General features: G+C 38.8%; 2 protein-coding genes and 1 pseudogene across 2 annotated transcripts; all 3 read right to left on the bottom strand.

Moving 5' to 3' along the window:
- Positions 1 to 4612: 4612 nt before the first annotated feature.
- Positions 4613 to 5909, bottom strand: LOC103449048 (transcription repressor OFP12-like). Its single transcript, XM_008388322.3, has one exon. The coding sequence runs from the start codon at positions 5615 to 5617 to the stop codon at positions 4901 to 4903; it is 717 nt and encodes a 238-aa protein (XP_008386544.1). The 5' UTR covers positions 5618 to 5909; the 3' UTR covers positions 4613 to 4900.
- Positions 5910 to 11705: 5796 nt separating this feature from the next.
- Positions 11706 to 13761, bottom strand: LOC103448987 (late embryogenesis abundant protein D-34-like; annotated as a pseudogene).
- Positions 13762 to 17272: 3511 nt separating this feature from the next.
- Positions 17273 to 17821, bottom strand: LOC103449049 (uncharacterized). The gene has a single exon (XM_008388324.1). The coding sequence runs from the start codon at positions 17819 to 17821 to the stop codon at positions 17273 to 17275; it is 549 nt and encodes a 182-aa protein (XP_008386546.1).
- Between the last annotated feature and the right edge of the window lie 9380 nt (positions 17822 to 27201).

Below are 27201 nucleotides of genomic sequence, written 5' to 3'. Positions count from 1 at the left end.
GTGCTCTGTTTCTTGTCTTTAAAGTATAACCTTTTCTTATCTGCCTTTCATTCTCTGATGGCTCTTTGATCACGTGACTAGTCATGTGTCTCCCTTGCTGGTCGCGTAAACTAAGATGTAGTTCTAATGTCGTTACCTGCTCAATAGATGTTTGTCACGTATTTGAAAAGTGCTCCACCCTTTTCTTCTAGACGGAATTGAGAGTGGGTTATCCAGGCGAATCCGATAGAGTAGCCTCCCGTCCAGAATGGAGTATTCTCCAATCCAATCCTATAGAGTTCCCTCCCATACAGAATTGGGACCTGTAAGCTGCGTTTTGTTCGATGGTTGGTCGGTAGATATTTTTTTTTTCTTACACGAGCAATATTGGTGATGGAAAACTCGAGACATCGGTTATAGGAGATTAATTGCTCCTGACCAACTGAGCTACAAACTCCGTGGGTTAAGAACAATTATATTTTAGGAAGGGGGTGGTAAGTGCAACGGTGGAAGACGATATGATTGGGGAATGCTGGTCACTCACCTTTTGATTAGATATCAAAGGTGAAGAGTAAATGGATGTAATGTCTTAATCATGGGGGAGATTCTATTGCCTCCTAATCACTTATATCTTCTCTCTCCTCCTATTTGAACGATTACGATTATGCCATGTTAAAATCTTATATTGATTTTTTTATAAATACAAAAAGAAAAGTGTGAGAGGAAGAGAGAGAATGTGATGGTAATAGGATGAAAGATAACCATACTCCCTTAATCTCAACCCTTAAGATCAAACCCAACGATAAATTATCATAAAATCGTTATTGCCTGGTAACCAAGAGAACAAGATTCCATGTTTATACAAGTATAATAAAATACATTGGACCTCCAGTCTGCCCTTCATCAGGTTCAAGTTGAAGCATAGACAAACATATTGGGCAGAAACATTGAGGTAAAATAAATAAATAAAGGCAGAGACGAAAACAAGATTCCCTATTTTTTTTTTCTGTGCTTAGAGTTAGAGGTACTGATTTTTACCTATATAATTTGTTTTTTTTTTTTAATGCAAAGACTTTGCCAATCATCCAGACCCACCTCTGAGTCTGCACCCTATCTATTCTTTATGAATATGTTTTTAATTTTTTTTTTAATTTGTTGGTAAGTGTTTTTAAAATGATTGAAAATATTTTTTATGAATATGTTTTTGAAAACAATTCTTAACAAAATGCAAGTGAATCCTGAATTAAAAAAAAAAAAAAAAACTTGAAGTGCTTTCTGCAATAAGCACAATGCAAGTGAATCCTAAAAATGCACTTGGAAGTGTTTCCTGTAAATGTTTTTGGAACCCAAAACCAATTTCACTAAAAACGCTTTTGATCATTTTAAAAGCATATCTAAACGAGTTCATAATTTGTCTCGAGATGCATTGTTTAATTAATGAATTTATCCCCCCCCCAAAAAAAAAAAAAAAAAAAAAACTAGCATCATTTACTGCCAATTAGCTAGACTTCGTAATTAGAGTTCTATAATGTTCCTTGTGATTGAGTGTGAAACAAAGGGCGCACAGAGGATTTGCTCGTTGTAAGTTTATAAGTTCAAGAACGGACCTCCTTTTGTGGTTTGTGTTGGATTCTTAATTAAGGAAGCTAAAAGGGAAGTGTTGGATGAATTGGTTAAGAGAAATGCTAAGAAGACTTTTAAAATTGAGACTCTTTATGAACTTTTATCACCTTATGTTTTTGGAAAATGTTTTATAATGTTGGCGCTAAAATTGACATTAAACTGTGAGGTGTCAGAGAGTTCCACTTTCAAAAAAGTCCTCTTAGCATTTCTCATTTGCTAAATCACTTGTCAGTTTCTATCATTGAATTAAGTAGTGTTTTTTAAATTTGTTTTCTCTTCTCACACTTTTTCTCTTGCTTTTGTCTCCTGATTTTTCATTATTTGTTCAATTCAAACATTAAAAACATTAGTGTATAAGGAAAAGTGTCTATGAAAAGAAGAATGCGGAAATCATCTCTTGTTATTTTATTTTGTGGAATTAATTAATGAATTCATGAGAACAAAAAAAAGAAGAAAAGGATCATCCTCATGTTGCTTAAAACTGAAGTGTGTGAGTCGACATCAAAGCATATCATGATCAAGAAATGTTACCCAGCAGTTACATAAGGTGATGGGGACTAAAACTTGGATCACACTTGTCTCTACTCTCTACTCGGGAACCTTCAACCAGTCGACAAATGTTTATACATTTTATAATACAGTTGCTTTTCCTTCAAAATTAAGTAATTAACTACCACATGCTTGTCCCAAACAGGCATATATTATAGCATTAACATGTTTGTTTGTCTTTTCACAAAATGTTTCGAAATGACCCCCCAATGAAGATAAAATCTCCCCTCCTTCCACGGGGATCCACAGAGTAGTTTCGTGAGCAAATGTAGTTGTTGTGACGATACCTTTCTTATTTCTTAGTGGAAGATCGGAAAAGATTTCTCTTCACCACTAACCGATCTAATCCGCCGTAGACACCCAGCTATCCCCACAAGGCAGGCTAAAAGAGTAAGAGGACAATAAGCAAAGAGTTATGTTTTCGTTTCTTTGCTTTGTTGAAATTGAAATGAAATTCTTTCTAAGGGGTGTAGGTATAATGCATGCAGGCCAAGTCAAGAAAGGGATGTGAGGGTAGGGATGACTCTATTTTTTGGAGCGAACTGTAGGCGAACTTGAAGCGTATGAATAATACAAGTTATGCTTTGGATTGATAGACAATTCCGAAACTGCTTTGTCTAGAACTGTTTTTTATCAAACTTTAAGTACAAGTGAGCGCATACAATGTTTTGTAGTACAACTCACGCTTAAGGACATTAGTACGAAAGTAATATACTTCAATGTATGACATTACACCAGGACAACACATAGTTAGACGAGCGGTTAAGGATTCAATAAACAAAAATCCAATGACAAGGATGTAGCATGGAGTAACAAGTAGTTGAACGTGAACATGCATGGTTGTAGCTATGCATATCACAAAAGGTGAAAAGAGCAGTCGGCCCCCTCAGCACATGCTTTTCTATCTATCCAAGTTAAGTGCATTGCTATTTTCTATTAACTTGCTCCTACATACACAGAGAGAAATTTTAACCTAATAGCCATAGCTAGCCAAGAGGTAAAGTAGGCTAGCAGGCTTTTTAGGTTGAACACTTGAACTCTCGTTATCAATTACCCGAAGTGTGTAAGATGTTTAATTTGGTGAGTAGAGAGTACCACTGTAATTCTGTATACAGGAGTAAAAGTACCCAAGTTCACATGTTTAAGTTAGACCATGATCCACATTTCCCAAGAAGTTGAACTTTATCATGAACAATAATTGGATGTAGTAATAATACGGTTGTACTAGTATAATTAAACCACACATATGAAATGTGATTTTCGCAAAAAAAAAAAAAAAAAAAAAAAAAAAGAGTAAATAACCATTAGCGTATGGAATGCAAATTTTCAATAGTATGTAACATTAAGTGTTACGAAAATGTATGTCGTCGAATAATTTCCCAGTATATTTGTACACTTCTAACTAAGCAAGAGGAGGTACCTATATACTATATAGTAATCAGCTGCTGGTCTTTCGTTTGTATTTTTGGTGAGAAAGTTAGGCAATGATCAAAACTCACTTTCCCAACTAGGAAAGTATACAGATGCAACAAACTAGTTTCAAACTTTAAATGGAAATATACAAATTTTTTTGTTACATCACACCAACTATCCCAACTGAATATGTAAAATTTAATATCCATGAAGTTTTATTAAAAAAAAAAACATTGATACAATTAAAAGTTGAACAATTTATTATAAGTTGTAACTACAGGAGCCTTCACCAATGTGCTAACCACAATAACTTAATTACTACACACTTTAGAGGATAGTAAATTGTTATTATTTTTTTTTTCTCAAAAGGGAGACAATTAACGGTGAACTACGGCCATCACCTTTTTTCGGGCCTGGAAGAGAGTAATTGGAAATTGCACCCTATCCATAGCTATGATCAAACACATTAACAACTTACAAAGTATCAAACCCAAAACCTTCTATTTTTTCTTTAGAAAGATGTTGTTTGCACTTTTCCACTGAGCCACTTATTGTGAACAAGCGATAGTAAATTATTGATATATAGCTTATTGTAATTAGAGTCACAGCTCTAGGGGCGGACTGACTTAGATGCAAGGGGGTTAGATGACCCTTACAAACTCGATGAATCTCCATAGATAACTTGGGTACAACCCCTTTATGCTTGAAGTTGCCTTTTTATATGCCTCTAACTGCTTGATAAAACGCTTTGGAGAGGAGCCTAGACTGTTGGGCAGCAGGGCATGCTTGGATTTGGGCATACATAGCACAGGAGATGTTTTGTGCGCAGCATTTGTGCTGCTTGTCGCACATTTCATCTCCTATTATTATTATTTTTGTACTTCTTTATAATTTGAGTTGGTCGAAAATTTTAATTTACAGTCTAATCTTAATATTATTTACCTTTAGCTTGTTTGTTGATTATGATTACAAAGAAAAAAAAGAATGAATGTAAAAGACTATCCATAAATGCAAGTGAATAAAATGGTAATCTGAGAGACCAATAATATTTCATGCATCCGCCTCTAAAAAGCTTCAGTTCTATTTTTTATTAAAATTTTACAACTCGTCATGTATATTATATAGAGCTGAAAAACAGCTAAGCCACGAAACAAGGACAAGGACCAGATACTGGAGAAGAAGAAGATGAGGGACAAGATACCATAAGATTTGTCGATGTGCTTGAATCCAAAAACAAAAAGATGGACCGATCGACTTAATTAAATATTATACATACATACATATGAACAAATATTGACAAATATTGACGTCAATATTATAAACGTCTAATTACTAACTAGATGCACCGTGAAATCTCACAAACGCCGGCCGTGAACTCCGGTTCTAATTCAATGCGGGAGCCTCCGGCGGGAGACGGCATGAGGCTGACAAGAAGATCAGCGAAAGCGCCGATAATAAACTTGTGGGTGCTCTTAGGGTTCAGTGCAAGATAGCACAGGAGGAGCTCATGCAAAAACTCCCAGTTGGATTTCTTCTTCACGTCCTCCGAGTCTGGCGTTCTCTCACGCGCCTCCACCATCTCCTGCATGGACAGACGGAAGTCGCGGTAGGGATCCGGGGAGAATGTGGGGATCGCCACGCTGTGGTTGATGAAGAGCGTGCGGTCTTCGGGCTCGGAGGCTGATGTTTTGGACGAGGATGACGTGGCGACGAATGATGATTGGTCAACTATGGAGTTGGATCGGCCGGGAGAGGAGAAGAAGAAGCGTCGGGAGGCAAAGGCGGTAGCAAAGTCGGGAGCGGGGGCCTCTGTGTCGGAGTAGTCGTTGGAGGTGGAGAGGAGGGAGGAGCTGAGGGATTTTGAGGTGGACGTGGACTGGTCATCGTAGAGGGAGTTAAAGTTCTTAATCATGGACGTTGATGACGTGGATGTGGATGCGGTGGCGGTTGGTAATGGACGGCCGTGAGCGTCGTCATCTAGGGTTGTACCCATTGGTGGCCGTCGGATCTTTGTGAAGCAGAGATTTAGGTTTCTTCCCAATGTGTTTGCCATTTTTTCTCACAAATTAGAAGCAGCGACTGCACAGAGAGAGAGAGAGAGAGAGAGAGAGAGAGAGAGAGAGAGAGAGAGAACGTGTGTGTGAGCAATGTTCGAAGTCAGTATTTCTATATAGAGTGTCTTAGTGGCGATGTAACTTGTAGTTTGGTTTGAAAACCGCGACTGGACAGCCGTAAGGAGACTGTTAACTTGGGAGATTTTTTCATTTATCCGCAACATGTTACTAAATTACATGTTGTGTTCCGAGTACACTAAATTTTTTTGTAAAGTGAACTCAATTGTAACTCGGAACACAAATTGTTATAACTTATGTCACGTTTAATATGTGTCTAACCATTAGATTCATATTAAACACAAATTATCTATTAAACAGTCAAGAGTACGAATGTTCAGTAATTTCTTAGAGAGTTAATGTAAAACCTTAGATAATAATCATACTTTCCCATTCCTTTTATCAAGTACATTTTAGTAGTTTGGTGTTTTTCTTGCATTGAAATCGGAGTAAATATTTTGTGTGACCATGATACTATCATGTAACATTTCACGTTATAATATGTCTACTTACTTGTTAATATAGACTCGTGAAACATCAATCATTTTGTATGTAGGAAGACTAAATTTGCAAATTAAATTATATGTTACCAATAAAAATGAACACAATTATCAACACTTAAATAATAAATCAATTATTAACTTCTATGTCCTTTAATTTCTAAAATTTAATTTACAAATATAATATTTTTAGTATTACCGTCTATCCATTAATATTGTAATTCGTACGTAAGTAGTTACGTAAACAGCGTGAAATTATGATAGAGGTATTTAAGGAAGATGGAGGAGGAGTAGGCTGCATGTACTGAAACTAGAGGGAGCTTTCAAATCATGGGATGGGAGAAATTATATGTTTCAAGTTGAGATAACTCAGATTATCTACATACCTCTGCTTCTTCGTCCGTGCGCAATTACAATATTTCTGAACTGTCACCATTAAAGATTGATGAAGAAAGAGATTGATCAACAACGCTTGGATTTCCTTAGCACTTTTTTGATCTTCCAATTAGGACCTCTCACACTACGGGGTCCCATTTATGCAGCAAAATTCCCGAAACAAAGCCTCAATTTTTTTTTCTATTTTCTTTCTCTGTTGCTTTATCACGTAGTAATGTTCTTTCGATGTAAATATGTCATGTGTGACATGTATAGTTTGACTCTATATACAATTTTCACATGTATTAAACTGCTTTGGTTTAAACGAGGACATTCAAACTTTCTTTGCAAGCGGAACTGCATAATTTGGGCAAACCGGTTTAACTGATGCATATCTTTTGTAGTCGCATAACTGTGAGGGTGTGTAAGAAGTAAAAATAAATGTGTGGATAACACCATCCTATATATTCCATTGTTTCTCTCCTTTTTGTCTTAAAATGTGGAGGTCCCATGCGATAAATACAAGATCCCTACAAGGTCTTGTTTATCTCGTTTTTGCTACAAGAGATCGGAATTCCAGTTAAGAAAAGACTCGTGATGTTCAGATGTTATAATGTTATAATTAATTATCTAGTTTTGGTGCTAAGTTTGAAGAAAAATATTGAGTGAAGGTGAGGATTTTGAGGAGGGAAATCGGTAGGTATGGACTTACATATGGGTGTAAAGAATGGTCCAATTCCAAACCAAATCTCAGAATAGGGCAGACATCATGCATATTGCACATGGTGGGGGTGGTGGGTGACCCATTTAGTCACAGAGCCAACTAACGTTTTGCTTCAATTAGTGTTTCAAAACCCTATCTCCATTTTTCTGGTAGCAATCTACATTTTATTCAACCCCCTTTCTACGAACAAGAAGAAAACTAGCTAGCTATTTCCTCTTGTCAAATCGATACCGTATGAATCCGATCCAAATTGAATTATTAGCTTCTGTTTCGTGGGTGTGGTGCAAAGTGCAAATCTATGCGTGGCCTGCACATGAAGATCCACGATGATTGATGCATGCAACACAGAAAAGTTGTGTCTAAAAAGAATATATATCTACTTTTACTATTTTTCTATGCAAGAGGAGGACATTGCACTGCTAGAGAACAAAACTACCAGTGTATTGTACTGAAAGATCAACATCACATGAGGCTAAAGTTAATTACTAGTTACATTACTGGGGATAATGCTTGCATTTCTTCTTGGAGATTGAGTTGAGTTTATTAACTTATTTATAATGTATCTTCGTAGAAGTTATACAATAAAAAACCGTTTCATCTCTTATAGAGTAGTTACCTTTTATTAGATTAGTTAATTATTTTGCTCGAATGTTGATATTTGGCATTCTTTTTTATTTAATAAATCTCATAAATGCCTTACCTTCCACGAGTAGGACAACTGACTACATGCTTAAATTTCTTCGATCTCATGTATTTATTTTCAGAGTTCCGGGAAGGGTTCATTGATAGAGATTTGCTAGCCAGAGTCGCTCCTAAAGTGAGTCTAGCAGGACTTGCCACACGTGTATTTCGCCTCCAAGAATTTACCCCATTTTACCTAATGTACATTAGATTTAACTGTGGTTAATTTCCATCAAATTACGTACACACATAATCTTACTTCTGTCAGACCAATTAGGTTATAAATATAATTTATTATCTGTCAAGTCAAATTAATTGATATGAACCCCTCTTCTGTTGAAACACGATAGATTGAAACAAACTGTCTTTCCTTTCTGCATTCTGACCGCATGAGGTGGTGTGGTCGGACAAGGAAAGGGATCCTCTTCGATTTTTTTTTTCATCAAATCTACTAAATTCATCAATTTGGAAATTTGAAATTTGATTACATTGCTAAAATTATTATAATTTTTAAAAATGAACTTTAACGAAAAGCATATTTTGTCCTTATCATTAAAACTCAAAGTTTTCAAGCCATTTTTATTAGTTTTCCTTTTTTATAAAAAGCTCAATATATTTATCTGTTAGATTAAATTTCAAGAGTCTAAATTAATGAATTTGATGGAAGAGATACGAAGATGATCCCTTTCAGTCAAACAAGATATCTCTCCTACCTTTTTATTTTTTTATTTTAATTTTTATTTGGACGCTTAAGATTTTATTTCATGAAAAGAGAAAGAAGAAAAAAAAAATCAAGAGGAGAAGAGAGAAAATGAAAGAGATGAGAATCACCATCCGTTGTGATCAATAGGATATTATTTCTTAATAATGTACTTGCAACTTGTAAGTAAGCTAGAATAAATAATATACTAAGCCTATTTGACACGAGGCATTCAATAATTTATACGCACTTAGAATTTTGTTATTATGAGCAAGTTATATGATAAGAAATATATATATATATATATATATATATATGTATGTATGTATGTATATGTAATTGTATTTTTCAGTGTTGGTTGGCACACCATACTATTATTAGTATCATGAAGTTTATCTTCTTTCATTATTAAGACAAGACGTACAATATCAGTATACCTATAAAGTTCCTCTCCTTCCACCAACTATGGATTGTGGAGGGCAAGGAGGGAAGCACAAGAAGATTAGAAGTCATGCAATTTCAGAGGAGGCTCTTTAAGCATACAAGATCTTTAGATCTTAGTTGTACCATGGATGTCTGCTGGATCAGGTTTGTGTAGCCAAATACCACCAGCCAACCAAGCCATATGTAACGGGCAACCGCAAGAGAAAGTTCCTCAACCAAAAGTACAATTAGTTGCAAGTTATCTGTATTACATTATCCTCCGAAGTTATTTGGTTTATAATAAAATATTCATATCAGAATCACTACTATTTGCTGCCACACCTACAGGATGAACCAATCTTCTGCCAGAAGTGCTGAACTTGGCTTTGTGTAGCTAAAGTGTATCCACCTCGGTGCATTACAAATTTTCCTTTTTCTTTTGTTTCCTTGTTCTCTGGGAATAAGAGGTTACTGGGCACGGTACACCACTATAGATTGAGAGATTTTTTAGTGTGACAGGCACACGAAGTGGTAGTCATTATACAAATGATAGAATATGTGTGTTAAAAAGTTAATAACGTAAAAAATCAGGGGTAAATAGTTTACTACCCTTAAGTTTCGTGGTTTTCAACATTTAGTAAATGAAGTTTTTTTCGTCCCAGAGTCATACCTAAAGTGTGAATTTTGGAACAGTCTCAAACATTCGTTAGTCTGGCTGTTAATGGGCACGGTACACCACTATAGATTGAGAGATTTTTTAGTGTGACGGGCACACGAAGTGGTAGTCATTATATAAATGATAGAATATGTGTGTTAAAAAGTTAATAACTTAAAAAATAAGGGGTAAATAGTTTACAACCCTTAAGTTTCGTGGTTTTCAACATTTAGTAAATGAAGTTTTTTTCGTCCCAAAGTCATACCTAAAGTGTGAATTTTGGAACAGTCTCAAACATTCGTTAGTCTGGCTGTTAAGTCTTCCGTTAACTGATGACGTGATATTCATATGGACAATGATTGAGTGTCACGTGTTATTAAAAAATATTAAAATAATTAATTAAATAAAAGTAAAATAAAATAAAAATAAAAAACCCAAAACCCTATCGTCTTCCCCACCCCGACCCCCATCCCTTCTCTCTCCCTTCTCTTCTTTGCACCTACCTAACCTCTGCACATCCATCCTTCCCCCACCCTCTTCAACTCCACCCACTCAACCCTCATCCTCTTTGATGGCCCCGTTTCTCTGTACGCAACCACCACCTTCCTCCACCCCCCATATTCCCCCACTGTTAATCACTTTTTCTCACTCTCCCTGCAGATTTGACAGCAAATCTCGAAAAATTGACCGCAACCTCTGCACATCCATCATAACCCCCACCCTCCTCCTCCTTATCCTACACCCCAGCAACCGCACCACCACCATTGGCTCGAAGAAGGTGCAATCGATCCTCGTGCAGTCGCAGCGCGTGGTAGACAAATACCTGGCTTCTGCACCTGCAACACCCTCATGCAGTCGCGTGATGGCCGGTCGTTTGACGAATTGAAGACGACAGATCCAAAACCCGAGGAACACGGAACCAGAGATGTCAATACGGGTAATGTCTCGGAGCTGGATGAACTGGGTGAACCAGCCGGTGAGTAGATCGAGACGACCACGAAGTCGAGTCATCTGACGAGTTTGTCGAGAAAAGTAGGTGAGGAACCGGTGACGTGCATAGCTCAGAGTGAGTGAGAGTGTGGTGGGAGTTGTTGGGCCATGGACTGAGGAATAAAGTACCGAGCAACGACTAGTGGTGGTGTTGTTGCTAGGGTGTAAGATAAGGAGGATGAGGGTGGGGGTTTGGGTTTGGGTTGGGGTGCAAGATAAGGAGGAGGAAGATGACGGTGAGGTTAGGAGAGGAATGGTGGAAGAGGTGGTGGTTGTGGAGAAGGGGGGATAAAAATGGGGGAGAGAAAAGGGGGAGCCGAAGACGGGTGAGTGGGCATGGGTGGGGATTTGGTTTTATTTTTATATTTTTTTTCTTTTAAATAATTTTCTTTTTGAATTTTTAATTTTCATGTGGATCCCTTAATGACACGTGCCGCTCAGTCATTATTCATATGGACGTAACGTCATCAGTTAACGGAAGACTTAATAGCTAAACTAACGGATGTATGAGACTGTCCCAAAATTAACACTTTAGGTATGACTCTGAAACGAAAAAACTTCTCATACTAAATGTTGAAAATCACGAAACTTGAGGGTAGTAAACTGATATTTACCCAAAAATAAAATTTCCCACCACTCACATAAAAACACGTAGTGTACCACCCGTATTCCCGTTACAATAAAAAATTTCTCCTATAGATTGGGCCAACTTCTAGGGGATCTAGATGTCCATACTTCAAATCCTCTTCGACTTCTCTATGTCCAGGCCGAATCAACGTGAACGTGGACAGTGATGTTGACTAGAACAATATCCTTACCAACAAAAATCACGTCTTAAACCTAAATAGTCAACTAAAATAATGTGCTTAGTTGTCAGATATACCAATATGAACAAGAGTATAAACGTATGTACCCTAAGGAAACTGGTATTATGCAATGTAGAAGACACTAGTTTTGCATTTTACCACCAAACAACATAAAGTTAGAAATTAACAAAACGAACGAAACAAGTTACATTAAACGAGATATTTACGTTACAAGGGATTTTTTATGTCCATGTAGAAACATAGTACTACAACAAAAGTAACACGACTTATACACGCAAAAACTTTCAACCCATATTCTTGTGCCCAAATTCTAACATGCATGCATATATGTACATAATGAAATAGTCTTCATACGTTTATTCCCACTTCTGGTTAGCCTAGCCGCTGCCGCGAGCGATTCAGCACCTCCGCCTGGAGTAGTGGCCATATTCGGACTGTTCCGTATCTCCGCTCCTATCACCGCCCTTGCATCCTCTCTAGTCACAGGTTTGTCCGCAGGCAACTTCTGAGTTGCATCCTGCATTATTTTCAGAAAAAAAAAACAATTAAAAGAATTAAAAACCCTAGAATGTTAAACATAATTATTGATGTATTATATTAAATGTTAACATAATCTGTACCTCTAACACATCACCAAGTTTCGTTTTATTGACGTCGCGCAGGTTAACAGAAGCTGCATACTGAGCTACAGCCGCCACACCGCCGGGTGCTATCTCGTTGCGTCCAGTGGCTCTCATTTCAGCCGCCTGTGTTTTGCAGCGGCGTCACTTTGTTCAATCGGTTTGTCTCCTGCTGACAGAGCACTGGTCTCCAGCGCTTCACCAATTGTAATTGCATCTCGATCAAGCGCTTCTCCTGGAGATGCAACTGGCACCGGTGGCTCCACATATTGTGCCACAACCTTCAAAAGAAGGCAACCAATATATACAGTCACATACATATACATAAAACGCTGACTATCATTGTTTTAGTTCATTATCAATTAGATGTTTCAATTAGTATATTTTAAAGAATACGGTGTTCGATTGATGGGCGCAAAACATACCATGTCAAATATATAACGGGAAGTATACGTACAAAGTTTATTAAAGTTATGAATTATATGCTACGAGTGAATCCCATAATTATAAAACGTAACATATGCTTGTTAAGTGTGCTTATAAAGAGTTGAGCGATAAACACAAAAATAGTAGGTTAAGCTTAACGACCCACATAATAAGATCTCAGTACAATGGTATTGGAATCTCAATATGTAATGTCATATGACCTCATGTACTACTTGCGGAGAGTGAATCTCAAATCATAGAATTAAGAGGCATGAGCTCGTAAGGAATAGTACTACTTTATATAGTATTTAATTTAACAAGTTTTAAAAAAACATTTTCGGTACTATTCATTTTAATTAAAAATGATATTTTTACTCTAAAAAGTTACTCTTATACTATTCACTTACAACACATTTTTGTCATTTTGATTAAAATTCAAAGTTTTCAAACCATTTTCATTAATTTTTCTTTTAATTTATCATCAAACCTCACTTTCAATATGTAACAAGTTCGGCTAGAAAAAATATATACCCGTCCAGCAACTTTTTCAGTGACAACGCGGTTGCCATCGGGATTAATTGTTTCATCAGTAACGGTGACGCCTTCCTCTCGGGCGACTTTAGTGGCGTCGCGGTGACCAACAAGGCCAAAGCCCTCGTTGTGTCTAGCTGCCGACTGACAGCAGCTGGCCCACCCCTCATATTCTCTCCAAGCACTAGGTTTTCAGCAGCTTGGGCAGTGGCAGCGTGGCGGGGTGGCAGCGTGGCGGGGTGCGACGGGCCTGTAGGCTAATTCGCCGGAGACATTGAAGACGTCTCCGTATTTGATGGGTTCCGCAACCGTGGACTGGTCCGGTCGGTGTCTTTGTGGCTGTTCCTGGTTCATGTTTTTGGGCTTGAATAATACCGATTAGGGTGGAATGTTTTTAACAGTAGTGCAAGTATACGTACGGTCCAAATTAAGCAAAATATTTGACTAAATATATATGAAATTTGTTGAGGATGGGATAAAGTGAGAATTGGACCGCAGGGTTCAAATTTACAGGTGGTGGATGGAGAACGAGGAAGCTCACAGGTGGACGCTATGTCTAAAGTTGGACACGATATCCGGCGACACTTGAACTTCGGTCGGTGTTCAGCGTTAAACTACTAGACCTTTGACGCGTGTTATTGTTGGCCTTGGGTAGGAGAGAAATTTTAATATGTCTGGACTAGTGATACATACGCCATATCCGTTATATAAGTAGATAAATACTTAAAAAATATAATTTTTTCATTTGTATAATAAAATATAATATACCATTCTGAATTCTGGGCATATTAAAAAAAAAAATCTCCTTGGGTATAGTCGGTTAGGGCAGCTCTTAAACAAGTTGGAGGGTTACTAACTTACTACAAAATCTAGTGAGTGAAAATAAAATACATAACGTCTTATACTTTTGAGATATGTATTACGAATGACACGATCGATGCATTCTGGTTTAGTTATACATTGTGTATTTCTTTTTCTCCTCCACATAAATGAACTCGGAACCAAAACGTCACAATGGAGATGAACCAAAAAAAAACGTCACAATGACATTGACAATGAATTAGAAACCGAAACACCACGGCTAAGATAAACTGTAAGTTGGTCTTCCATTTACATTGAGCCCCAAAACAGCACAAGATCCCGGTAAAACCGGGTCGCAAGGGGAGTTCTACACAGTGGTGGACACTGCCTAGTTGCACCATGTGGCTGATCTCACCTTTGCCACCGATTTGAAGGTTTTTTTCTTGAGATGGACACAATCACATCCCCAGTAGGAGTGTATTTACTTTGAATGTATTTTCATTTTTGATACAAACAGAGTTTAGCATTTTGGGTCTCTAACTTACTCCTATTTATTACTTCACTACCAGGCTAACGCTAGTAACATTTTGTTCTGAATGTTTTAGCTTGACCTTCATACACCATGTGTTGTTAATAATAGACATATCATAATATAAGTTAATGATACTATTACAATACTATTTTCTTACTCAACGTCTAATGTACAGAACTTCCTATTCTTCGTTTGGTTACTTGCATCAAGTAATAAAAATTATTGAGTAGGTAAAATATTTTACTTTCTCCAAAAAGATTTCAGTAATCAAACTAATTTCTATTATGATTCCTCGCTAGTAAACAGGACAATAAGAGTGTCTCATTCCATTTCATACTCATTTTGATTCCTTCATAATCTAATTCTTTCTCATTCTAATTTCATCATATTCATATTTCATATCAGTAAACGTGGCCAAATAGTAAGAAACAACATTATTAATATATTACGAGTGAATTTATAATACGACGCAACAATTTGATTGCCAATTCAAAGAAATATTTGACTTGTTTCAATATGAAATTGGGCTCTTGACCGAATCTTAATTATTTAGAGTACAAAATTTTGGATTTGGGATTTGGGTTTTGCAAACAAATATTTCCAGGACCTCGAGTAAAAGTGTTGAATGATACAAAGTTCCACTAACTTCATCGGCATCCAAAAATAAAGTTAAAATGTGATGGAGAAAAGAGAATTTTGTTAAATATATATATGAAATCATGAAATTGAATGATACAAAGTTCCACTAACTTCATCGGCATCCAAAAATAAAGTTAAAATGTGATGGAGAAAAGAGAATTTTGTTAAATATATATGAAATCATGAAAGTGGAGGTCTATTCCACTTAGCGTAGCCTACTTGAGAAAAGGTAATGCCCACATTTGTTATTCCCTGTCAATTCAACAAGAATGGATGTGTCATTTCGAAGGGCGTGGCATGCAGAAGGTGGATGTAAGGAAGCCAAATTTAGGTCCACAACTTTCATAGCAATCAAATCCATATTCTATATGTAAGAAAAATACAAACCTTTTGGATGATATACCTTTTTAATATTCGATCCATCGGCATCGATCCAAAGAAAAGCGAAACGAAAGATAAGGAGGAAGGTTGTCATGGGACATATACAGGCAAATGTAACCGAGCACATGAACATCCGGACGTAATTAGAGGGTAAATTAACCAAGTTTTTGTACATCGTAATAACATTTTTTCTAAGTTTTTTTCCTTCAAAACGATGCTTTAAATGTTTATGACTATGAAAGTGAATTTTAAAGACTATTGTGAGAAAATAAAATAATACATTAAACTATTTAGATACAAAAAATTTATACTGTTAAAAGTTGTGGATCTGTAACTACATCAAATGTGTTGGTAAATCGTGTTGATTTTATATACTTACTCAAAATAATATTACTCCTACTGTAACCTGACCACATTGTTTTGCTAAGTTTGTCTATGTGATCAATCACCTTCATTGATAATAAAGCGACAATTTAAATATTGTTGTAGTCTCTACTTTGCCCATATTGTCTATTTTTGTATTCTTGTGTAGGTGACGAGAAAGTTCTTTCATGCCACGTAGCATTAAATGTTATGAGAAATGGATGATTTAGATTTGTTTGAATTATTATTTTTAGGATGAACTACCAATTTAGTTCATGAATTATCACCTAAGTGAAAATTAAGTCCCTCAATTATTTTTTCAGAAAAATCAGTCATTAAATTATAAAAACTTGCCAATTACATCCCTAATATTAGATTTGAAGCTACGATATTCAATTTTCCGTCAATTTAAGTTACGTTACTTACATGTGGTACACATTGAATGGTAGATTGATAATTTTCATAAAGAAATAGTGTATGGAGTTAACTTTGAAGGTTAATTAGATTCGCAACCTATATGAAATGTTAAGGGCTTATATGTGAGAAAATGACGGTATTGCACTTTAAAATATGTCAAGTTACTTAAGTTGACGAAAAATTAGATAAAATAGCTTTGAATATAATAGTAGAGATGAAATTAGCAATTTTATTGAATTTAGGGATTTATTTTACCAAAAAATAATAATTCAGATTGTGATAGTTTAGGGACTAAATCGACACTTCACCCTTATTTCTATTGTGCCGCTGCCCAAAGGAGCATAGTTCTTCCGATCAAGTAGTACATTAGTTCTCAACCTAAAGATTATTTTCTATTGTAGTGGTTCCCTTGTTATCCATATCATTTTCTTTTGTAATCCCGTAATTCAAATCATCAAATGCTTGTGTATTTAATGCTACGTAATTTTATGAGACAATCAAAATTTTACAGACAATTCACTGGTTCACTACCAATCGATATATCGACATTAATATCTCCCAACTTAACCGCTGATGTAGTAATTCAATGTGTAATGTATATACAAAGGGCCTCAATCAATTTAATATTAAAAAGATCTAACTTCACGAAATTTCCAACATGGGACGAACACTCCCATAGAGCGAGAGATTTTTATGTGCTCAAAACACGGGACAGTAAGCTATATGTTATTATACAATTAGAGAAAATCTCTCCCCACAGAGCCTACTATTCATACTATGATTTGTTTCATGTCCCCACATGCTTGTATGAAGATAATTTAGAAACTCATCACACATGAATATTTCAACATGAGTAGCTAGGTAGACTAAATTTAGTCTCCTTAAAATTACTCTTTCAACATTATTCTTATGCGCAATATGTTATAGCAACTAGCAAATAATTCTGAAATTGTTCTCAAAATGTTCATATGCATTATTAGCAAGATATTCCAAGTTGAAAGAGAAATATTAATTATTGTACAATAATATGCCTCCCATTTTCTTCACCCAAAACCTCTTCTTCTACACCTTGCTTATTACGATCATAACGATCATGAACATGGTCCTTTGGAACTGTCACAACCAGTTCTTCCCTAGTACACGTGGCCCTGGCCAACTCCGGTCTCGTCGATGCCGGCAGCCGATACCTCCAGAGATCAAGATCGTCTACTACTCCTTCGTCCAACCTCCACAAATCACCGCCTTCCGTTTTCCTTATCACAGTCTTTGTCACCCCGGGATAAATCTCTATCGTGTGGGCTTGGACAGCAACGCGGTCGCCAATAACTGGTCGCGCGGTGGTGGGTGTGGTCACATGCACGGGCATGGCGACTGAGAAAATGAAAGAGTCGGAGGTTTCTTGGACGGAAACGTCGGCGTTTGAGTGGAAGGGGAGCTCGAGAACGCTGGCGAACACGTGGGGGAGTCTCCGGAGCTTCTTCGGCGGCATGGAAGAAGATGATGCGACGACGTCGTATAACAAGTTGCGCTTTTTGGGGGAGGGGTAGACTTTTTTCTTCATGGGTTTCTGGTTTTTATGCAGGGAAGAAGAAGAAGAATTTTGGATGCAAGTTTGTTCACTGGTTGCTTCTCGCAGCTCAAATGCAAAGGGTATAAATTACACGAGGGAATATGTAGGAAGTTGTAACATTGGGCCCAAAATTATCCCCATGTTGCTGTAGATTAAACATAAAGCCCGCATGGAATGTCTGAATCCAATTTTTTAGCCCAAGACTGAATGCTTTATTATAAAAACAAAAAATAACCTTATAATTTTGTGATTTAGAGGATTTACTCATGAATTTGAGTTCTTATATGGTTAATTTTTTTTATCAATCTTAATTACAAGTTACCTCTCCATTCAAGTTAACACGGTCCTTTTTTACCCCAACAAGCTCAGAAGAACACAAGCCTGAACGAACATCGGCCCAAAGGAAGGTTAGAGCCTGATGAACTCGGCAGGACGAAGTCGAGTGCTCTTGAACCTATGCCCTCCTGGTGTCTTGTCGGCTATCAAGCCAAGCGCTTCCCCATAAAAGTACATTCCGACCACTAAGGGTCAAGTTGGCCACTAATAGCATTGTGGCATGAAGACCTAGGAAAATAAAGTGTGTACCTATTCAGACATCGACTCCAAACTACATGATGGTTAGACGAGGAAACAAGTCTATGGAAGGGACATAAAGGCTGATAGATAGTGTTTGAGTACTGGGTTCCCATTGATCCAGGGTTGAGCTAGGCGCTTAGTCGTGTTGTCCCTAGGAAGGGCACAAGTGGACCTGCACAAGGATCATTTCGTTGCCATGTGCCAACCAAATCTGTGTATTTGGCGCATTAAATGCAAAGAAAGTGATGAATGTGTGATCCATGATTGTTTAATCTCCTGGCTCCAAAGGAAGATATCCGAAGAGGATCTCAACCTGGGAAAAGAAAGGCATTGCAAATGAAGAATTGTATTTGTACGTATTTTGTGTTCAATTATATGCAAACAATAATTTCAAGTTTTTGTAAATTGAGTAGACAAAAGCATATGGACCATCTAAACCATGTTTTTAAAATTTCATATCATACAAAAATCCCTTTAAGGGAAAGGAACATGTCTTGTTTGCTACCTACCACTACAATTAAGTGTACAGGAATTATGGAAAGATTATGCCATTTTTGTTTACACTTGATTAAAATGGACCCGGAAGTTAAAAAATAAAAATAATTTCATTTGTCTAAACTTTAAAATTCTGTTTGGTCAGCTAGATGAGATAATTTGTGTTAAAATTTGAGATGGACATGATCGGACAAGATAGATTGTGGATCCATAACATAGTGAGTTATTTAACATATCCTTATACATGAGTTACAAGTACCGTATTACAAGTCTCTGACAATCTAATCTAATCCCTAAGCACAATCCTATATTGCCCACCAAATGGGCACTAAGGGTGCGTTTGGTACGCAGACGAGACGGGACGGGACGGAACGAAGGTGTAATTTTTGAAAAAGACATGGGGTATATTTGTCTTAAAATGGTAAAACATTGTGTTCCACACACGTGGAACAAACCCGTTCCAGGGGGGAGGCGGGACGCAAAAACACCCAAAATCTGTCCCGTGGAACAGCCTGTTCCACCCATTTTTGGCACACCAAACGCGGGATGGAACGCCTCGTCCTGTTCCGTCCTGTCCCGTCCCACGTACCAAACGCACCCTTTTATGAATGTTTAGGGTTGGCTCAAAACAATTTGACTCGCACCAAGTTTGACTTATGTTTTGCTCGTCATAGTTTGGCTCGTGAAAGAACCAAGCGAAGCCTAGTTCAGTTTGATTAAGAAACAAGTTAATCTTGAACATTGGTATGTTTGGCTTGTAAAGCTCATAAACAACTTCTAAAGTTTTTACAAGTGACTTGAGATAGAGTTGAGCTCAGCTTGGTAATTCAAGCTTGACAAGTAATAATACATATTTAGAGGCCTAAATCAACCATAGAATACAAGCTGGATGGATGAAGTGGAAGAGTGCATCCGGCGTGTTGTGTGACCGCCGTATGCCACTGAAGCTCAAGGGAAAATTTTATAGGACGGCAATAAGGCCGGCGATGCTGTATGGCACAGAATGTTGGGCGGTGAAACATCAACACGTACACAAAATGGGTGTAGCGGAGATGAGGATGCTTCGTTGGATGTGTGGGCACACGAGAAAGGATAAGATTAGGAATGAGGATATCCGGGGTAAAGTAGGAGTAGCCGAAATTGAAGGAAAGATGAGAGAAAATCGGTTACGGTGGTTTGGACATGTGCAAAGAAGGCCTACTGACGCTCCGATTAGAAGATGCGACTATGGGACAGAGGTTCAGGGCCGAAGGGGTAGAGGAAGACCTAGGAAAACTTTGGAAGAGACTCTAAGAAAAGACTTAGAGTACTTGGATCTAACGAAGGACATGACACAGGATCGAGCACAATGGCGTTCTAAGATTCATATAGCCGATCCCACTCAGTGACTTGGATTTTCCAAGTCTCCAACCAAGAAGTTTTCCTCACTCGGGAAATTAAGGGAACACTACCCCAACCTACATGCTCCACTCAGAAAGCTTCAACATACAAGCTTCAACAAAAGAAAATTCAAAGAACTTAGCGAAGAAGGCTTTGGTGTATTTAACACAATACGTTGAAATGAAGGAAAGCTTATTTATTGATATCCCCGATAAGCTACAAATATGTACATATACATGAGTCAAAATAAACACACAAGAGGGAGCCTTCACAAAGGTTGCTTAGGAGAAGTCTCAGCAGTCGGTAGAGCCCCAGAAAGAGAAGGCACCGGAGGGAGCCTTCATTACGCGGTACAGCCCCAGAAGACGAAGGCAATAAATGCCTTTGGAACAAACCCACAAATCTCTGATGATCAAGTAAAACCTGACCATCAGTTTCCTTCATCTGGTCAAGCTTCCTCTTCATGTTTGTAGCATAGTCATGTGCGAGCCGGTGCAACTGTTTATTCTCATGCTTGAGCCCTATAATCTCCTGTTTGAGACTCATCACTTCAGCCGCCAATGATTCAACTTGGCGGGTTCGAGCAAATAGGCGTTGGGCCATATTAGACACAGAACCTGCACACTGAACACTGAGAGCCAGCGAATCCTTAACAGCTAACTCATCAGACCGTTTGGAAAGTAGTCTGTTATCTTTGGGAGTGAGAAGGTTCCTAGCCACCACCGCAGCGGTCATATCATTCTTCATCACGGAATCCCCAACGGTAAGAGGACCAGTTGGGGAGACGAAGGATGGGCGCCATATGTTGTCTGGAGAAGGCGGGGCTGCCTCTTCAACAAGGTTCAAGTCAAAACGACGGTCGGAGGGGCCAGACATTTTCAAAGGTGTTGAAGAGAGAAGAGGTCGGACAAATCAAGATATTAGAAGTGCAAGAATGAAGCTTCTACTGGTGGAGATTCAAGTGTGCTTTGGAACTTAATGCCAGCCTCTATAAAAATCTGCACTCGACGGAGCTTCAGAAATCAAAGAGGCGCCTGCTCAGAAATCGAAGAGGCGTTTGCTTTCTCAAAAGTTGGGCTGCTTAGAGATCACGAGGGTTGATCTCAGAAATCGAAGAGCCGTTTGCTTTCTCAAAAGTTGGGCTGCTCAAAGACCACGAAGGCCGATCTCAGAAATCGAAGAGGCGCTCGCTTTCTCAAAAGCTGGGCTCCCTAGAGACCACGAGGGCCGATCTCAGAAATCGAAGAAGCACCTACTTTTCCAGCCTTGTCAGCACCTGTCACACGCACACTCAGCTTTGCGGAAATTATGGGCATTCTGTCAAAGACTTCTGGGGAAGTAGAAAACACATGAATCTTACTGTTCAATCACCCACTTCCCACACGCAACAATAGCTCATGGGTACCACAGATAACTTTGCCAAAGTTCTCTGCCAAAGTTGAGCACGTGAAGCTTGCAGCTCCCATTACATCGCTCTGACCAAGAAGGGTAAAAGAATAGCAAAGAAACAGAACTAACAAAGTTTAGACCCATAAATTTTGAAGGTCTAGCTACCATATTATTACCCACAAGGGTAAAGGAACAGTACCACTACTGGATAATTGGAAAGTCCATGTATGTCAACCTCTGTGCTTCGTGGCAAGGTAGACTAGCAAACATGCCCAACCTTTACTCACATTCGAGAAAACACTCCCAATAAGATTGCTTGCTCCAAAATCGAAGAGGCACCGTCCTCCGAATCTAAAGAGCCAGACTCCCAACATGACTACTTTCTTAAAAATCGAAGAGATGGTAAAGGAACAATACCATTGCTGGATAATTGGAAAGTCCCTGTGTGTCAACCTCTGTGCTTCGTGGCAAGGTAGACTAGCAAACATGCCCAACCTTTACTCACATTCGAGAAAACACTCCCAACAAGATTGCTTGCTCCAAAATCGAAGAGGCACCACCCTCCGAATCTCGAGAGCCACTCTCCCAACATGATTACTTTCTCAAAAATCGAAGAGACACTGCTCCCCGAATCTCGAGAGCCAGACCCCCAGCATGATTGCTTTCTCAAAAATCGGTGAGGCACCGTTCTCCGAATCAATCGAAGAGGCGCTCGCTTTCTCAAAAGCTGGGCTGCTCAGAGACCACGAGGGCCGATCTCAAAAATCGAAGAGGCACCTACTTTTCTAGCCTTGTCAGCACCTGTCACACGCACACTCAGCTTTGCAGAAATTATGGGCATTTTGTCGAAGACTTCTGGTGAAGTAGAAAGCACATGAATCTTACTGTTCAATCACCCACTTCCCACACGCAACAATAACTCATGGGTACCACAGATCACTTTGCCAAAGTTCTCTGCCAAAGTTGAGCACGTGAAGCTTGCAGCTCCCACTACATCGCTCTGACCAAGAAAGGTAAAAGAATAGCAAAGAAACAGCACTAACAAAGTTTAGACACATAAATTTTGAAGGTCTAGCTACCATATTATTACCCACAAGGGTAAAGGAACAGTACCACTGCTGGATAATTGGAAAGTCCCTGTGTGTCAACCTCTGTGCTTCGTGGCAAGGTAGACTAGCAAACATGCCCAACCTTTACTCACATTCGAGAAAACAGTCCCAACAAGATTGCTTGCTCCAAAATCGAAGAGGCACCGTCCTCCGAATCTCGAGAGCCAGACTCCCAACATGACTACTTTCTCAAAATCGAAGAGAGGGTAAAGGAACAGTACCATTGCTGGATAATTGGAAAGTCCCTGTGTGTCAACCTTTGTGCTTCGTGGCAAGGTAGACTAGCAAACATGTCCAACCTTTACTCACATTCGAGACAACACTCCCAACAAGATTGCTTGCTCCAAAATCGAAGAGGCACCGCCTTCCGAATCTCGAGAGCCAGACTCCCAACATGATTACTTCCTCAAAAATCGAAGAGACACTGCTCTCCGAATCTCGAGAGTCAGACCCCCAGCATGATTGCTTTCTCAAAAATCGAAGAGGCATCGTTCTCCGAATCTCGAGAGCCAGATACCACAGACCACTTTTTCAAAGTGCTCTGACAGAGTTAAAACATGTGAAACTGGCAGCTCCCACTACCGTGCAATGACCAAGCAGGGTAAAGGAATAACATTACTACTTGTTGTTAGGGAGACTCCTATATATGTCGACCTCCATCCCCAACGGACAGGCAGACCTGCAAAAATGCTCAACCCTTCATCATATCTGAGAGGGCACTCCCAACAAAGCCTTTCGAAATATTCAGCTTTCTTTCCCCCCGATAATACCTCTGCAAACAAGCTATACTAGAGCAAGAATATCTCATATCATCAGGGTTAAAAGCAAGAGTATCCCATATCATGCTTTTTCCCTGTTTTTTCTTTTGGCCTTGTTTTTACCTGCAAGACAAGGAGAAAGAGAGCAATCAGTCAGTACTTGGAATCAAGCTTCCAGCCAGGAACTGACTGCCTGGAACCCCTTACCTGATTACTTACCTGGCATTGCTCTCGAGTACTCATCTTCATCATCTTATGTTTCCAGGGAAGATTCCGCATCTGCTTGAGGAACAGATAGGGCAAGTGCGAAGGATACAAGGAAGCATGTGGAGACAAGCGTAACAGCACACGTGCCGATACATCCATTACTCTGTCAAAAGCAAAAGTATCCCATATCAGCAGGGTGGAACGTACTCTAGATTTGATGGACTTGTTTTGACCCTCAAATTCTTCAGTCGGCCTTATACTCTGGAGGAAACCAGAAAACCCTCCAGCTCAGTTCAAGAATAAGCCTGTGGAAAGTTACTTCTTCAAAAGCAAAAGTATCTCATATCATCTCTTCTCATTTTTCTTCTCTTTATCCTTCATGCTGCTGCAAGATGGGGAGAAGGTGAACAATCAGTCGGAGCTCTGATTGCTTACCTTGTCTGTCACCTCTTTCAGCAGACCCCCTAGCTCGGCGACTTGGGGGACTCCTACTACATGGTTTGTATCGCGCTTGACCAAGCCTGAAACTACAAGTAAGCTTCAAGTGAAATTGGTACATTACCTTGTGCATCTCCACCAGTTAAAGATACCACCCCTGGATGGAGGAAGAGTACTTCCAGAGAAAATGCCACATCTACCTATGAGACAGATAAGGCAAGTCAAGACGACACCACACTCCGATACTTAGAAGTTTCGTGATTACGAGATCATTATCCCACAATATTTCCTAATGTCATTTGTACTAAATCATTCACTCGTACTCACTAAAGGAGAGCTTGAACCTATGTACTTGTGTAAACCCTTCACAATTAATGAGAACTCTTCTATTCCGTGGGCGTAGCCAATCTGGGTGAACCACGTACATCTTGTGTTTGCTTTCCTATCTCTATCCATTTATATACTTATCCACACTAATGACCGGAGCAATCTAGCGAAGATCACAAAAAGCGACCGTTTTCGTTACCTAGGATCTATCTTGCAAGAGAACGGAGAATTAGATGGAGATCTCAACCATAGAATACGAGCTGGATGGAAAGAGTGCATCCGGCGTGTTGTGTGACCGTCGTAGGCCACTGAAGCTCAAGGGAAAATTTTATAGGACGGCAATAAGGCCAGCGATGTTGTATGGCAGAGAATGTTGGGTGGTGAAGCATCAACACGTACACAAAATGGGTGTAGCGGAGATGAGGATGCTTCGTGGGATGTGTGGGCACACGAGAAAGGATAAGATTGGGAATGAGGATAGCCGAGGTAAAGTAGGAGTAGCCGAAATTGTAGGAAAGATGAGAGAAAATCGGCTCTGGTGATTTGGACATGTGCAAAGAAGGCCGACTGACGCTCCGGTTCGAAGATGTGACTACGGGACAGAGGTTCAGGGCCGAAGGGGTAGAGGAAGACCTAGGAAAACTTTGGAAGAGACTCTAAGAAAAGACTTAGAGTACTTGGATCTAACGGAGGGCATGACACAAAACCGAGCGCAATGGCGTTCTAGGATTCATATAGCCGACCCCACTTAGTGGGAAAAGGCTTTGTTGTTGTTGTTGTTGTTGTTGTAGAGGCCTAAATCCAACCAATTGAAGCAATACAAAATAAAAAATAAAAAAATTTCATATCATACCAAAGATCCTCTTAATTCTTAAAGGACAATACATATTCAATTGTTTTTTTTTAAAAGGACAAGATATTTAAAAGGAATATGTCTTGTTTGGTACCCACGACTAACATTAAGGTGTAGAATTATGGAAAGATTATGCCATCTTTTGTTCACACTTGATTAAAATGGAGCCAAAATATTAAAAAAAATTAATTTGTCTAAACTCTAAAGTATTTGTTTCTGAGTGTTCTAGGCAGAGAGAATTTGACTATTATGACCCTGTTGACCTTAAAATACGGCATAGTTGTGTCTTTGTATGAGGGTGATATAATTAATTTTATTTTCGTCCCCCAAAAACAGTGTCGTTCATCGAATGTCAATTGGTAAATGTTCCGTTACTCATGGTCTGAAATGCCGATATTATAGGTGATATTTCGCCGATAATATCAGTTTTGTGAGAGAGCGATATTTTCACACTTATCTACTGAATTGTCGTCAAAATATCGCAATATTTTAGGCTGGTGCGAATTGGAGAAGAACGCCGGAGCTTCTACAACTCCGGTCGACTGTAAAAGAGCACCCTAGACTCCGATCTAAGTATCAAAATGAAATATAAGACGAGATGAATGTTTTTATAACTTCCGTTTGGCGTGAAACGGTCGGAGGTGTTCGGAAAGTTCCTCAACACTCACGGCCTCGCCGGAGCTAGGTGTGCCTTCCCCCAGGTCGATCTCGTTCTAAAACCTTGTTAAAAAAATGAGATAAAACTTAGTATATCTTAACCACACAACATCCAAGATGAATTGAGGTAACCCGGGGCTTACCTAACTGGAGAAGGATCAAGAGAACTCGCTGGAGAGTTCCTGGGTTCCACTGTCCTAGCTGCACCGAGAGAAAGGGAGAGAAAGACGAGGTTTAGATGGTGATGATGATGCCGTTGACGGAGTACTACGAAGGGCGTAAAGGGTGCTGATGGGGATGATCGACTTGAGGTAGAGGTCACGGGAGATGGAAACAGCATCGACGAGGCGGAAGTCGCGGACGAGGAGGAAGGCGAGGGAGGAGTAGAAGGCCATGTGGGAGAAAGATCGTGAGACTAAGGTCTTTGTGCGTGTGTGTGGGAGAAGGGATAAGAGAGAAGAGAGAAGGATCCAGAGACTGAGGTCTCTGTGTGCGTGTGTGGTGGCGTGTGAAAAAAAAACATCCAAATAATTCAACTTTTACAACTTTTACAACTTTTACAACTTGTACAATTTTTTACAAGACAAAAATAATGGCGTGTGTGTCTGTATCTGACAACTTTTACAACTTGTACAATTTTTGACAAGACAAAAATAATGGTGGTTTCATCAAGATTCAAAACCGTGTGCCACACGTGATATTTTTTCACATTCTCAGAGAGAGTATCAGATCATCACATATTTTTTTACCCTTCGAAAATTGAAAAACCTCTATTACACCCTTTCGTTTCTTCTTCTTCCCTTAGCCCTTTCACAGCCATTCTAGATCTATTCCAGAGCCATTTCAGAGCTTCAAATTGAATAAATGGATCTGCAGCTCACGCCACTCCAAATTAAATGTTAAATACCTTCTTTCTCTCTCATTTATTCACAGACGGCAAGCTGCAAAGGATCGTCGAGGTTTTGCTACTACGTACGACATCGAAAGTTCTAGATTTGTTACATTTGTGTAATTATTATTTTATTGTTGCTCCACGCAAATTCTATTTGGCCTTTACACAAAGGGTTCCATATTTAAGGTAAGTTTATGAACTTATATTTATATTATTGTAATTTATACAACAACAACAAAATTTGTGTGGACCCATGCATGTGAACTAAGAACCAAATAATAGTTGCATGT

This window comes from Malus domestica, chromosome 11 (assembly GCF_042453785.1).
Source record: "Malus domestica chromosome 11, GDT2T_hap1".
Lineage (NCBI taxonomy): Eukaryota > Viridiplantae > Streptophyta > Magnoliopsida > Rosales > Rosaceae > Malus > Malus domestica.
The sequence above is the reverse complement of the archived record's forward strand: the minus strand, read 5'-3'. Positions and strand labels throughout refer to the sequence as shown.

Bases quoted from the DNA above. Each gene is read 5' to 3' on its own strand.
- LOC103449049 (XM_008388324.1), bottom strand. From the start codon at position 17,821: ATGAAGAAAAAAGTCTACCCCTCCCCCAAAAAGCGCAACTTGTTATAC.
- LOC103449048 (XM_008388322.3), bottom strand. From the start codon at position 5,617: ATGGCAAACACATTGGGAAGAAACCTAAATCTCTGCTTCACAAAGATC.